This window comes from Perissodus microlepis, chromosome 19, assembly GCF_051167445.1.
Source record: "Perissodus microlepis isolate ML-2025 ecotype Zambia chromosome 19, ASM5116744v1, whole genome shotgun sequence".
NCBI classification, from domain to species: domain Eukaryota; kingdom Metazoa; phylum Chordata; class Actinopteri; order Cichliformes; family Cichlidae; genus Perissodus; species Perissodus microlepis.
In genome coordinates, this window is record NC_140479.1 from 5,492,630 (window position 1) to 5,508,473 (window position 15,844).

Consider the following 15,844-nt stretch of genomic DNA (forward strand, 5'->3'; position numbering starts at 1 on the left):
ACTGTATACATGCAAAAACATCCAGCCAAACTGAAATGGCATTCATAACAATCTCTTCTTTTCTTCATCACTTCTCCCCTTCCCTCCTCCCCATTGGTCCAGACACCTATGGACGACTGACTCTGCTGAATTCAGTTGGTCAAGAGATCTGTCGGACTAAGACGACAGTACGCCGTGGTCAGCCCAACCCCGTGTACAAGGAGACATTTATCTTCCAGGTTGCTCTGTTCCAGCTGTCAGATGTCACTCTGCTGATCTCTATCTACAACCGCCGCAGCATGAAGCGCAAGGAGATGGTGGGTTGGATCGCTCTGGGCCAGAACAGCAGCGGCGATGAAGAGCAGCTTCACTGGCAGGACATGAGGGAGGGTCGAGGACAGCAGGTCTGCCGCTGGCACGTCCTGCTAGAGGCATAAAATAACTGTCGGGCAGGACTTTACTTTCTTCTGTGGTTTTTCTTATATTTTTTTATTCTGTAGTTAGACAGATTTAGAGCTTTTGGAAAAGAAAAGGAAAGCCTTGATTTAGAGAGTGGATTATTAAGGTTAAGATTTCAGGCCTCAGTGATTCACAGAATCTCCCCAATTTTTACATCCAGCACAGATGGTTAGTTTGTGTCAGCATGCAGGACAAAGTCATCGGTCCTCAGGCTGTAATCGGTTTAAAATACAAGCTTTCAATTCATGTTTCAGGAAAGAAAAAATATTTAAAGACTTTAGGCTATAAAAAGACATTGAAGGCATTAAATGTACTTCTGAATTGGCAGATAGAAGTCAAATATTTTTGTCTTGTTATCTCTCACACTTCACTGCAGGACATTTGTCCTCTGTAAACTAAACTGCAGAGAAGAAATAGGGAGATTTGACATTTTGGAAATATTAGTGGCACATCCTGTCAGAAGTGTCACAGATTAGCATTTTTGTTATGGGTCGAGAATGATCAATGTTATATGAGGAAGTTCATTTAGGTCACAAAAACTAGCAAAATTATTCAGTAAGTGTTCAGTGAGCTCTGCAGTACATCAGACATCTTTTCATTAAGATCTTATGATGTAACGTCATTTATATCAGAGCACAAGCACATGGCTGCCCATCAGTTTAACCAATTGTATACTCACTGGTTAAATCCCACTGCTAGCCTGAATGGAGTAATTTAAAAGCATAGAGACTTGTGAGAAATACATTCAAGTGAAATGTTACTGCAATTTACATCCTTCCACTGAGCTTAGAGAACTTGGTTAGCTGGTAAAATGCAAATATCTGTAACTGTAAACACAAAAAAATGAAACTATTATAACAGTAGACATCATGTGATTTTTTAAAATAGATAATTTATATATAAATATATGTTAGCTTCTGTCACAAAAATTAAAATGTTATTATTTTCAAATTGGATGACGTCAGTTACCTGTGTCTATACTTCATTGGCATCTGTTAATTAGGGGGGCTTTGTTTTGTTTCTTTAACCAGCCTCCAAAGTTTTCTACACCGTCTCAGTGGATTAAAATCAGACTTTTTAATAAGGCTGGGCGATCGGACGAATATATCGACTATTGACGATATAGTTGTTGTGATTTGGCGCATCTCAAATAAATAAATAAATAAATAATCTAAAAAGTAGCTATAGTAATACTGAAACAAACAAGAAGAGACGGTAAAATATTCCCTCCAAACAAAACGTATAAATTCTAAATGTGCAAATCAGTCCGTGCATGATTACTTTGTTCCGCGCCTGCGTGAATATATGGTCTATCGTTGGATTGTCAGATTGTCGGTTGGAAAATTTTTACATATCGCCCAACCTGACATTTTAACTAAAAAAATCAGTGAATAATCAATTCTATTTATTTTAACTTTATCAGAAATTTGACCAAAAAACGTCCTGAAACTGACAAAAAGCAGATTTGTTGGGAAAAGCTGGTGGTAATTTGTGGATTCAAGGGCGCTGCTGGACAGCTAATCCCACAGAAACCAAACTGATGTGGTTTTCTTAGAGTTTAAGTGACAAACGACAAAAAAGTAGCTAATCTGACTCATTTGGATTCCTGTTTAGCAGGTCAAAAATCAACTTTTGTGCTTAGTCAGGGTGTTGTTTACTCCAATAACTCCACATGATCAACAATACTAAATCCAATACAGTAACCCTTACTACCTGTAGGCAAATTGTTATGTAATCTGTAACAAAAAGATACAAATTGAATTAAGTCATCACACAGAAATTTAATGATTCAAATAAAAAAGGGTTTCATTCAAATTGGTGGTTCTTAAAATTAGATATTAAAACCTCTGAAGAATGTCAATTTACATATTAAATCATCTTTTCTGTAACAACAATTAAGCCAAAATGCAGAAGTACTTTGTGAAAAAATACACCCTTGCTGCTTTTATAGGAATTAAGAGGGAAAGTAGCAGTTAGGTGCTGCTGATCAAACGCACAATAGTAAGTGTGAACATGCCAGTATGGTTTATCTTTGCCAAGCTGCATTAAACCAGAAGGCTCCTGGAACAACGTATTTTAGACTGATGAGACCAAAGTAGAGATGTTTGTTTATGATGAGGACGATCATGTTTTGGTGACAACCGAACAGCCGCTCAGCACAAACAAGCACGGTGGTGGCGAGGTGGTGATTTGGTAGAGACCAAAGTATTCTAGAGTACTATCATCTTTGTATTTACATTCTCTGGATTGCAGCTGTTGTAAACATGCTAAATGATAAGATTAAAGGGCTAATTTAATCTATAAAGTTTACTCACAGTGAATGCTTTGTGAAAAAGCTTTGTGTAGTTTAAATAAACAAGATATAAACTTACTAAATATTCAAAGGTGATTACGTTCAAACAGTGACCTAAGCAGTGCAGTAAAGGAACAGATCACAAGACAAGTTTTTGGGCAAGTGGTACTATAACCGCAATAACATTTGGTGATCTATTTATGTCTTCTTTTTTTGTTTTGTTTTTGTGCTTACCCTAAAATTGCAAGGCAGCTCTCACTGACATTTTAGTTGCGTTTTTCAGTGCAGAAATATGACTGAAGGATCACGTACCCGTGACATACTTGAAAAAGGAACCAATATTTTCTGATTCAGTTGGAGAAGAAGGATGTCTCATTCACATTCAGCGCTCATTCATATTCTCCTGACGCTCGTGCTACAACAGGCAGGAAGACCAGCAGCTGGAGGCTCTTAAACCCATTGGGATGAGTCTCATCAATCCTGAATGATGTTATTTGGCTTCAGCTCAGTCTCCTTCACAGGGCAAAGCTCATTTCAACATCCATCAATGCTGAGCTCAAAAGAGGCTTTAAATATCTCACTGCAGCTGTTAAGAACCGCCAATGAATTACCCTGGAAGTGTGTGTGTGTGTCTGTTTTTTCCCCCCAGTTACACTCTGTGTTAATTGGTAGTTATGGCAGTGAAACCGTACAGTGTGATGGTGATGAGGGTAATGCTGCTGCTAATGCTCTTCCTTTTCCCATCTGAGCATCTTTGAGTCATAAGGCAGAAGCGCAGCCTGAATCTGGGGATTATTTTTGTTTGTGTGGAGAAATACTGTAGCTGAACCCTCAGGGGTTCGCACACTGAGAGCAGAGATGTGTTTACTCGAGCGTTTGTTTTCTTTGGTCAGGTGACAACACAGTCTCTTTAGCAATTAATAAAACTGTGATCGGAAATGACTCGAGGTTGGTGGCAATGAGGCGACACCATGCATTAGAAATCAGGGCCGATTCGTTGTGTTTAAACTGTTGGCATACCCCCTCCCCCCTCCAAAAAAAGGACTTTCACCTTTTTAACATGCTTGCCGAGTTTTTCCATTATCCATGACCTTTTTGTAAATCTTCAGAAAAAGGAAATGTCAGCGTGTGAACAAGTGCTTATCAAAAAAGTAAGCCACAATATCTGAACAGCTTCTGATTACTCCGTGATTTGTTATGTTTCGTTCAAGGACGTTTCCAGCAGAAGAAAGACAACTTTTTATCTTTTTTTCCTTTTATATGAACATGAGTCACTTGTTGAGGGACATAGGTGAATGGACTCATTTTGTATCAATTTAGCACAGGAACCAAGCTGTAAATGCTAAGATTGTAGATGCGTAATGACAACTACTTCAGGTGTACATTATACGAAGCATGGATGATGATTAGGAGTGCTGCAGTTACCTTACATAGGCATCCAGATAATTTTTTTATTTTCTACACTGTGACGTAGTTCAGTTTAAACCCTCTAAAGCCAACCAAATCTCATCAATGTTTGTTTGATATATAGACAGCTGCGATTCGCCCATAAATATTTTTAATTTAACTATTTTTTTCTCAAATTAATAGTCATTTTGAAAAGTATAACAATGTTTTTGAGAAGAATGTACAAGTTTTTATATATGTGGAAATCACGGACTTTATTTGGGTGTAACAAGCAAGTAATTGTGATTCATAGAAAATGAAAAACCTACCAAAGTGTCTTAAAACTGCTGTAATGACTGCATACGTGATAACATGCCTCTGTAATTTAGCTCTTTGAGAGTAAGGCTAACATGACATTGATTGGACATATGTATCTTTCCTAGCTAAAGAAGACATGGAAATTATAGGGCATTATTACAACAAAGAACCAACACTGTCCAAATATAGTGAGAATTAGCATAGTGAGGTAAGGTTGTTGGGGGTTTTATAAACAGTATTTTCAACATTGACTTTTATTATTACAGCTAACCAATGATTTGTTAGCCTCTTGGCTAACATTAAGACTATAATCCATAAATTCAGGAAATAGATAAAAAAGGTCCTGGTTAGTACTGCAGGCATCCCAAAGTTCGCATCTTGCATTGTAGCCCAAAAGAGTAAAAATTTATTCTTTGAAATTCTGCTCCTGTGGTTTCACTTTGAAAACGAAAAAAAATATAAAAACACAACTGTTAAATCATCTAAACTTACATTTTGTTGTCCAAAAGGCACTGAACTGACAATTACAATTAATTGACAATTAACTAATTTAGGGGTTTAGCAAAAAGGTAAGTTTTTCCTTTTAAATCAGCTATCTAGAATTCCTAAAAAATGTGTCTTCTGCAGATTGGGATTATTAATTACTTCCAAAGTATCCAAATCCTCTTTGTTGCATTAACGTTAGTGATGACACAGCGCATCCTTAAATGTATTTATTCTTCCTAATCTACTATGATCTTTGGCAGATGAGTCCGAACAATCCACATTTGATAATCAGTTTTATTTTATAGTATGTAGAGAGAAATTTGACAATCCCCCGTGAAGAAGCATTTCTCTGCAGTGGGTAAAATAATATCAGCACTCCTCTTCAGCCGGCTTCGTACTTGTGAGTGTGAATAGTGACATGAATTATATTTACTGCACAGATTATATATATTTTATGCATGTTGAGTTGTTGTATAGAATCTATCATATCTATTATATTTTTAAAAAATAGTAAATGTTTAATGTTTTTAAATACATCCCAGGATTGTATTTATATATCTGCATGCCCAGTTCAAGATCCCAGGTTGTATTACAGATGTGAAACATTGTGTGATCAGATTGTGCTGCAGATGGAATACTGATGAAGTGCCTGTAATATTTTGAGATGAAACATATCCACCATGACAAAGAGTTGATACACATCTGCATGAAGCCTCCTTGTTGTTCTCTGTGAATGCTGCTCTAGGACTGCATTTGCCTGGAAGGTTTATTTGTCAAGGCCCTGACCAGGGCTGAAGTCAGACAACTGCAAAGCCAGTGAGTAGAGGGATGAAACAGTTTCAGAAACCAAGACCAAAAAGTTTTATTTCATGCTTTAGCAAATTCAATTTTAGAACATTTAACAGAATATCCGTTTTAAATTAAATCTACTTTTGGCTTCTTCAGATTTATTGCCCACATTGGCCTTGTACAAACGAGAACACACATACTTTTTAAATAGGTAAGCTAGCTTAATTTAAAAAATATTTGAATTGGGAGACAGCATAGTTTATGCTAATTATGATAGCATAGTTTTACCTTTTATGGTAAATCAATGTTTTTGTGCATATTAAACACATATGGTGTAAGTGTGTCAAACTATAGCAGTGTTGTTGGGTTTATCTTTTTCTGTGGACAAAGTCTGGTTAGCTATATATTGCTACTATCAGTGTTTACGCTACGCTAGGCTAATCACCTTCTGGGTCTAGCTCTGCTCTTAAGACACAAACATGAAAGTAACTAATCTTTTCATGCAACTGTAATGTGCAAGTGTAATTTCTTAAAATATCCAGGTATTGTTTTTCATGTTTTATTATTAGAGTAAAACTTTGCTTAAAATTAATAATTTTAAGATTCCTGTGATTAGTGGTTATATTTAGGTACTGGCAGGTTTTGGTCATGGTCTGCTTTGAGGCACTCACACTGATTAAAGACAATGTTTTTCCATGCAATTAGACCTGACCTCAGTGGTGTGTAGGCTATGTGTAAGGCTAATTTGATGCTTTATTCACACCATTCACAAAATCTCGAGCTGACTCCATAGTTTTGGGCTAACTGGGAGAGAAAAACTGAATAGCATTAAATTTCCACGAGACAAAGATAAAGCAATGTGTCTAACTTCTATCTTGTCTCTGGCTTCCCTGAGAAGTATACCTGTATAAGGTCAAGTTCATGAGGCATTTCAGCGCTGTAAAGAGACAGTAGACATTGATCCTGATCCTGCACTGACTATTCTGCAGCCCTGGTCTGGGCTGTGCATGCTGAGCTCCCGCAGCACCCAGAAAGCACTTTTTGTACCAAGTTGTCATTGCCAATAAAAACCAGAAGATCCCTGCTGTGGCAACGTCTGCCTGCCATCTGTTTTCTTGGGTCCTCTCCTCACTTGTGAGCATGGCTTGAATGTCTTAATTCTGAAAATTAGGCTTTTGTAGTTAAAAACAAAAACATACGTCACTGTGATTGAATTTTAAATCTTTGTGCTTAAGGACAAGAGCAAATCAAGAGTGGATTAGAGACTGAAGAAAGCATCTTATGTTTTGTACTTGTTTGTGCAGAATATAGCTTAACCTCCTAGGACCTGGCGTCCACATATGTGGACATCACATTTTGGGTTATTTAGACCAAAATACTCAATTTTGCTGTACAAGGACCTTAACCCACAAATATGGATTTGTAGCTTGTTAGCTATTTCAAGTCCATATTCAGAGTCTTTGTTTTATTTTTTAAAAGGGTTTGATAGTACACATTTATGACTTTGAAGTGGCGGACGAGGTCCTCTAATACAGCTAGTTTGATATCCTACTAGCAATTGTGTGATTATTTATCCACTGTGCACACCAGCCTTTAGGTGAAACCAGTGACAGTGGAGACCTGAAACTTAATGATCTGTGTGCCTGTTATTACTAAAAGTGGATTGGTTTAAAGACACTGAATCATCAATAGATGTCAGGTCGTTTTGATGTTTGTATTTTGGCAAATACAGCCTAGATTTTGGTCTCGACACCACCAGTGTTGGTCAAGTTACTTGAAAAAAGTAATCAGTAACTAATTACTGATTACTTACCCAAAAAAGTAATCCCGTTACTTTACTGATTACTTATTTTCAAAAGTAATTAATTACTTAGTTACTTAGTTACTTTTTAAAAACACGATTTACAACCTGAATAGGTGATAAAGCGATAGATCTGTCAGGCCAATTCTACTTTTTCTGCATAATCCATCACAAAATGTAATCAAATGAAAAGGTCCCTTTTTAAAACTTGTTTTATTAGTTTTAATCTTTTAACTTTATGCATCAAGCAAAAATTTAATTATATGCAACATTCTCTGACTTGAAAATATTAGTTTAACATTTAAACCTATTTTCCGCACATTCCAGCACATAAAATATTTTTTTGTGTGTGTTTACACTCAGTCTTTCAAATAGATGCAAGTAAAACACAGCAGAAAATAAATAAAGTCACAGACTAGCGGTCCTGTTGCTCTATTTTCACCTGTAAAGCAGGAGCAGGATAGGCAGAGGTTTACCCTGGTGCAGGTGTGCCGCAGCGGTCAGTGGAAGAATCCGCGAGTTTCTCTGTGAATTTCCCATTACATTGTAGCGCACTCGCTTAGGGGTTTTTTTTCGCTGTAAAAAGAAGTTTTCTTCCCATGCACAACTGACACTAATGTTTTTGTCACTTTTTATGGAATCAAACTCAAAGTAAGGTCAGTACTTCCAGCTTTAAACGCTGCACGCTCATACTCTCTCCCGCACTCGATATATTATCCATTGTTGATCTGCACACAGCTGTTGTCACAAACGTTGCACTCGCTTACGTCACTGTCGTGAGACATTCTTGCAAAAAAAATCACGGTTTTAGTAACGCAGTAATGCAGCGTTCCTACGGGAAAGTAACGGTAATCTAATTACCGTTTTTGCAATAGTAATCCCTTACTTTACTCGTTACTTGAAAAAAGTAATCGGATTACAGTAACTGCCCATCTCTGGACACCACACTGTTTACATGCAGGCAAACAAAACAGGATTGGGTTAATTCAAAAGTGGACATTTGTTGCACACAGATATTTTGCTTTGGCAGCAACTTAAACAACTGAGTTAAATTAACACAAGTCACTCAAACATGAGGCAGTTGTATTAAATACAAGATGCTTACATAAATTCAAGAGATCTCGTTTTTTCAGTGAAACTATGAATGAACTACAAACCCAGAAAGACTCCAGTAACAAAAAATCACACATTCTCCATATTCATGTGCATACCGCTGTTATATGATCGCAGAGCGGTCATAAAGAGGCACAAATCACCCATAAAGATGCAAGATGAGCACAAACAGACACGAAATGTTTAGAGGGATGCAAAAGAAATACACTCAAAGCGACCAAAAGCAACCACAAAGAGTGCAAAAAAACATCCACAGGGACACAAAATGCCTGGAAAAAAAAAAAATCACGTCTGGATCCTTGGTAAGTGGGGTAGAGGGCCATGGCCCCATAACTTTGCACACTTTACCTGACTGATTTCCATCTCTATTACTCATTAACAACACACAAAATGCCAAACAAACCAAAAGGACTTGGATTTAAAAACTGTCCGTGTCTTTCTTCCCAGTGAAACCTTTAAAACTCGCCTCTCCCAACACTTTCTCCATGCTGTGGTTAAAAAAAAAAAAAGCGCGAAAACCGTGCGTCGGCTGGACTGATGCTGGAACGTCATCACCGCGCTTACTCTGTTTCTTAGCAACAGAAAACATCTACCTCCGCCAGGACCAATGAGGGCAGGCGCTGAGCGGAGTGTGTTGTCTCCTGTTGCTGTGAACGGGATATTTTAGGAGTCTGGAGAGCAGCGAGCGTCTCACCCCGATAGGAGCTCGAGCTCTGCGCACGTCCGCCCGTCTGTGTTTCTGTTTGAACCCACACAGGCTGCGACTGCAGGCGAGCTGGAGAAGCGCTAGATCGCTGTGAGTACGGTGGATGAGGCACCCAGGAAAGGACATCACGGTGGGCAGAGGAAAGGAGGCTTTAAAAACTGCTGCTCGACAAAATTATTGAAAGGTAAGAACCCGTGGCTTAATTATAATTGATGTATTGGTGGAAATTTTTTAGCAAAACAGCTGTTTCTTTCCTAAAGTGTCCATTAAAGGCGTTTATTTACTGAAATGTGCTTTTTTTGTTTTTACTTCGGGTAGAAATCAACTGAAATAAACGAGACAGGGAGTTCGAACAATGCATATGCTCTTCATTGAACAATAATAATAATGATATAAATATTTAAACTCTATGTGATGAAGGACTGGCATCTTGATTTAGGAGTGTTTTAGGGATGTAAGTAAATGCAGGGATCGTCACTATTATTACAGAAGCTGCTCTTTTTTTCTCTTTTTAATCCTAAATATACTCACATCTTCAAGTGCTGCTTTTGCTTCAGAAAGAAGACTAGTACCTGTGTCTGTCTGAGCTGCAAACTGTTGACTTCAGCTGGCAAAAGGTTTTTGATGCAAGTCATTAAAAAAAGAGCTTTTGTTATTTGCCAAATATTCTTCAGATTGTAAAACTCCTGACCTCCTACTCCAACATATTCCGCTTTTAGCGAAATTATTTTCAGCAAAAGAAAAGACAGCAGGCAGAATGCGGACAAACACACTGACACACACTTCCCACGCAGCCTCCATCTCTCTCTCTCTTTCCCTCTGCTTCCATCACCATGCATCATTCTCGGGATGCAGTTGGACGATAGAAACTGCGTGAGTCACCACAGCAGCTTCAGGGGAGCCGGTGTGAATGTTTCACGATGTAAAGCTTCCCACTCTGTGTTTATGATTGATTTATGGCATTTTAAATAACATCACCCACACATGCGCACGCATTCAACCCTTTTATCTCTCCTCCTCTCTTTTGATCTCTCTTAAATTCAAATGAGCGGCTTTTGGAAGCAGCGTCTTTCGATACGTTTCGCCAAAAATGCAGCATCGTGTAACAACATTAAAGGATCAGATCAGACATTGTACGTTGCACATACAGTGTGTGGGTGCTGTAGTGTGGGAACGTATACATCTGAAAGATGTTTTTTTAATGCCCCAACATGAACTCGTAGTTCAGGTTTATCACTTGTTAGATGCAAATGACAATGTATAGAACAAAAACTCCAGGTGAAGAATGCGAAAGATTAAATGTGATCAAACATGAAGCTTCTTTGTTTGTGTGCTGATGTTTTGGTCCTTGCTGATACTCATTTGTCTGTGTGTGTATGTTTTCCAGCAGGAGTCTGAGGGCGATGTGGAGGATCAGATCAGCTCTGATTTAAACTCCGGTCTGAGAGCTGAATCGGCCGTGGCCCAATCGGCAGCAGGTAATCAAACCTTCTGTCTCTTCCTGCAAACCAACATCTCTCAACCAGGAATTAAGAGTGATGTGACAGAAGTCTGCTCTCTTAATGTTTATAGCTCACACCTTTCCATAGATTACATTAACTGGACATGACCTCTAGTGGCCGTGTGCATCACAACCATTGACTGAATGCAGCAAAGGCAGAAAGGAAAGTTTTCAAATAATAAAATTACTGAAAATAAAATTGGTAATAATACATGGCAAAATAATACACGCTTATTTGTTTAAAATAATACATTCAAATCATGAAAAAAATCTAACACAAACTTAAAAATATAAAAACCAACTGAGTCAAATACCTAAAAAGAGAGAAAACGTTACATAAAAATATAGGCACATTAAATAAATTTAAAGAAATTCCACAAAGTGACCCAAACTAACTAAACAAAGATGAAAATGACCAGAAGAAGAAAGGGACCAGCTGTTGCAGGTAGACAGAGAGACACATTAAATCAATAGAAAATGATACAAAACCAATAAAGCGGACACGGATAACTGTAAAGCACCATAGAGCATTGCCATATGCAGTGTTAGAGGATTGAAAAAGTAAAGAAATGACCTCAAAAACACATGAAAAAAGAAATAAACCCTAAACTAACCAGAGATGGGATGAAATCTGACCACAGAGAGTGAGGAATGACCTGAAAAGGAGGCAAAATATGACAAACACGCGTGCATGATCTGCAAAACAACTGTGGGAGCAAAAAAAACGTATCCACAATGACTCAATAACCAAAGCAAAGCTGTGGTTTCAGTCTTTAAGTCTGTCCTGAGAGGCTGAACTGTCTTGCAGTCTGTGCAAAAATGTACATATATTGGATTTTGGTGATATAGATAATTATCACCAGCTTTAATCCAAGAATACAGAGACCAACATTCACCTTAAATCACATGGAAGCAGTTTTTGCTCTGGATAAGCACTCAAGTTAAAACCAGCCAGTGAAATCCCCTCAGTGTAACACAGAGGCTTCAGCACATTATGACTGTGGTGCTGTGGTGGCGGTAGAAAGCAGTGATCTCTGTGTGGTTGCCTCCAGCAGCTCCTTCCCCGTGAGAGAGACCAAACCATTCAACAACGTCGAAAGTTGCTTACTTCAAGAGGAAATATGCGGAGGAGGAGGATTTACACCGAGGCCTACGTGGATATTTTCAAAAAGTACGTGTTCTTTTCTTCTTCTTTTGTTGTTTTCATGCCAGCGTGACTTGATTTTCTGTGCCTGAAAGACCTTAATACAACAGCTGAAACGTTTGGTGACTTCATAGCTGAACAGGCTCGCCAAATGTTTCTGGCTTATTGCTTCTTTTCTACTGCCTCTTCCTTGTTTTGTCTTCTTTCTTTGCTTCTGTGCATTCTCGACATTCACAATTCTCTCCATCACTTTAACGGTTTCACTCTTTATTAGCTGGCCTTCATCACATCCTTCAACTTTATTCTGGCATCCACTGTTTCTCTGCTTTGAATACCTAAAGTGTTCACTCTACTTTTAAAGGTTTATGCATTTCAGGCATGAATGCAGTTCTACAAAAAGAATATGTTACAAATAAAAGTCGTGCAATAAAAAAATGATACCTAGGAATATATACAAGTATAATCAGGAATTGGGAAAATATTCTAGTTCCCTGTTCCAGCTCAGTGAACTGCAGCTATATATATATATATATATATATATATATATATATATATATATATATATATATATATATATATATATATATATATATATATATATATATATATATATATATATGTTAATTAATAATTAATTTAATTAATTAATAAACGACATCATTTAGCCAAAGTCACAATCATGGTGCTTATTTTTTTCAGTCTACAGTCTATTTTTTAATCACTTAGAGGAAAAACACCCAAGGTTCACTTTTTGAGAAGCTAGAAAAATGTGAGATTTGTCCAATTTTTCTATGATAACGCACTTTTGCCCTTCTATTCCAGTCAATCATTTCCTGTCTCAGCTCAGAGTTTCACTTCATAATAAAAGCACCATATGTTGGAAGCGCTTTAAAGACTAGCTAAAGCTGCCATTGTTTGTAATGCAGTAAAAAACTACAGGATTATGTTTGAAAATAGCAGCATTAAACATTACAAAAGTATTTCAAGTATTGGACAGTTTTATTTAAGGATGGTGCTCAAAATGTGCGTTCTCCCATTGCCTCCTGGAAAAACCTATTTAGAAACTTTGTGGGCAACAGCCATCAGAAGCATTTTTTAGGAAAACTATCAAAGATTTGTTTAACAGAAATGTTCCATTTTTGAAATCTTCTCATTTAAGTTTGCTTGCTTTACAATTTTAAAGCACAACTGCAGTTTAATCACGAAAGGTGGACAAACTAAGCAAACTGGATGGAAACCCTTTTTCTACATGTCTACATAGATAATTGATTGTGTGTATTAGAGAGGTAAACTCAAACAATTTTACATAAAAAATACAATGGGATTAAATGAAGGCAGGAGAGGGAAAATATCTCCAGCTAACTTTATTTTAAATAGGTCAGTTATAAAATACATTATGTTACAAAGGTAAAGTTTGCTGTTTAAAACCACATTCAACCCCCTTTTTAATGTACGCTAAAATACCTTCAGTAATAATAATTAAAAAATATATTTTTTCTGATGTTTTTTGAAAATTCTCAGTATAAATTGTCAAAATAAAAAAAAATGTAAAGACACAAACTGATCTGCTGCCTTCACATTTGCCACTTGCAGCACTTGATACTGCAGGAGGACCGGAGCTGCATCCTGAGGCTGTCCCTGGAGAAACTAAGGTTCCTGGAAGATCCCGAGGCCTACCTGAGGCGCTCCGTCCTCATCAACAACCTGCTGAGAAAAATCCACCATGAGGAGGAGGAGCTGGAGGCTGAGGAGGAGGAAGAAGAAGATGAAGTAGATGAAGAGGAAGAAGAGGAGGGGGTTATCGGGGATAGGGGGCAGCGGAGGCTGATGTACCCAGACAGGAAGAGAGTGAAGGTGCTGGTGACAGACTGCTGCTCCCCGGGCTTTGGCCTGGAGGAGCTGCAGCACTACCGGCTGGTGCCGTGTTACCCATCAGCTGGTTGCCTGTACAGCCTGGGTACCTGCCCGGGCCTCACCCCAAACCACCAGGTCCTCCTGTACAACCTGGATGACAATGGCTGACTCTCTGCTCCTCACCGCCAGGCCTCTTTTCAAAGCTGGGAACTGCAGCGTCGGTTCATGTCACAGGCATGTGGACTCGCACTGTTTGCTCCAACCAGCAGGAGGAAGGCTGCTGCTGCTGCTGCTGTTTTTCTCCCTGTTCGCTAAAAATGCTTTGAGGGGAATGTGTCGCAGGCTCTGTTTCGTGTATCAGCAGGACGTCGCCTCTTCTCGTGACCTTGCTGAGAAGCAGTGGTGGATTCAAGAATCTGAGAGACCATTTTCTTCTACTGCCTCAGGAGTGTTGATATTAAACTCTGCTGCAGCATTACTGCTATTTACTGTTTGTGCAAATGTAAGAGACTTTAAGCAGGCAGCATTTTTTTTTAATTCTTTGCAGCTGTAGTATTATTGATTTTTATTGTTACTGTTGCTCATGTAAACTGTGAGCGCATTCAGGGATTTACAGACTGCTGGCTACTTTTGATGCACCTTGGCTTGCGTGGAGAATATTTGCTGATTTGCTTCTGTTATCTTTTTATGCTACTGTGTGATTTATGAAATATTCTGTGTAACATTCCCTGGATCGTGTGAATTCTAATGCTATGAAGAACTCAAGGCACTCATTCCCCCCGGGTGCGTTTACTGCCTGTGGGAAGACTGTTTTCTCTCTGTGATCGATGTCCCGTGATTATGTTTTCATCTTGCAGCACTTTGCTGCCCTCTGCTGGTGAACTTTTTTTTTTATCTCAAAGCATTTATTAGTAGTCTGTGTTCAAATAAGAAAACAGAGGAATGCTCACTTTAAACCTCACTCTGATTTAGCATTAATAGATGTTATATACAGATTATAACCCACTATAGATGTAAAGAGATTTGTCAACAATTATAACATCTGCTGAAACATACAATATAGCAAACATTTAACACGTTTTCAAATGAGTTATAACTGTTGGCAAACACTATTATTACCATACTAAGCACCAACCTGTTGTCTGCATAGTCTAAATATCCCAGATTATACATATATGTATAATAAAGAGAGATAATCCTAGTGGCAGTAAATACCTAAATATAAAAGATTTTTTTTTCTTTTGCTATGTAAAAAGGAGGAAATATTTTTTTGTCAGTTCTATGAAGTCAAAATACTTTTTTTCTGATACCAAATATTGCTTTTGTGAATGCATTTCAGCCTCGTGGTGTTTTAATGCTGGATTTCAGAGACCAGAAGGCCTTTAACTTGATGTTGCATTCCATTTTTTTCTTACTATGGTTCCAGCACCAGTAGTGTTTTCACAGAGGACCGAGGTTTGCTAAAGTGGTCAGAAAATAGGTTATTTAACACGGCACATTGGTGCTTTATAAAGCCGACTTACCTTCTGTATGACAACAACGATTAATTATCCATCCTTCTTCTGTGTCTTTCCGTGTGTTCAGTGTCTATCCAGGAGTTTTACTGATTTTTGCAATGTGCATCTTGATAACAATCACTTAAATGGAAAAATAAAGGAAAATAAGGTAAAACAACAATGACAAACTAAAGGCAACTATTAAAGAGAAGCTTGATATTTTAAATCAAGAATTTATATTTTGATGAATATGAATAGTCTGTATTTAAGAAACTATTTTGAAAAAGGGCCGTTAAACTTTTTTCATGTGATTGATTATCAAATAAAGTATGTAATGTGACATTTTTGTTTCATTTTTTTATTTTTCGACCTCTCTATCAACAAAGCGCGGTCACGTCACGCGTTTTCAGTTCCGTTGAATGTTGTGCGTGCGCGCCGGAACCACCGTTGCTTTCAAGTGCTCCTAACAAAGACAGACTTTACATCCTCACATCAGCAACCGTCACCTCTGCAGAGAGT

General features: G+C 37.9%; 1 protein-coding gene and 1 long non-coding RNA gene across 4 annotated transcripts in view; both read left to right on the forward strand.

Moving 5' to 3' along the window:
* Positions 1–6,807, forward strand: part of syt16 (synaptotagmin XVI) — a 40,232-nt gene extending 33,425 nt beyond the window's left edge. For both annotated transcript variants that reach the window (XM_084914286.1, XM_084914287.1), the window contains exon 7: positions 103–6,807. In XM_084914286.1, coding sequence (XP_084770412.1) covers positions 103–416 — 314 coding nt within the window. In that variant the 3' untranslated portion in view covers positions 417–6,807. The remainder of the gene's footprint in view (positions 1–102) is intronic.
* Positions 6,808–9,250: 2,443 nt separating this feature from the next.
* On the forward strand, positions 9,251–15,665 carry LOC146365237 (uncharacterized). Of its 2 annotated transcripts, none has more exons than XR_014798574.1 (4): positions 9,251–9,514; positions 10,718–10,808; positions 11,884–12,002; positions 13,569–15,665. It is a non-coding gene; the product is annotated as an uncharacterized LOC146365237 (long non-coding RNA). The 2 variants fall into 2 exon arrangements; XR_014798575.1 differs by having other exon boundaries at positions 9,256–9,514; positions 11,887–12,002.
* The last annotated feature ends 179 nt before the right edge of the window (positions 15,666–15,844 follow it).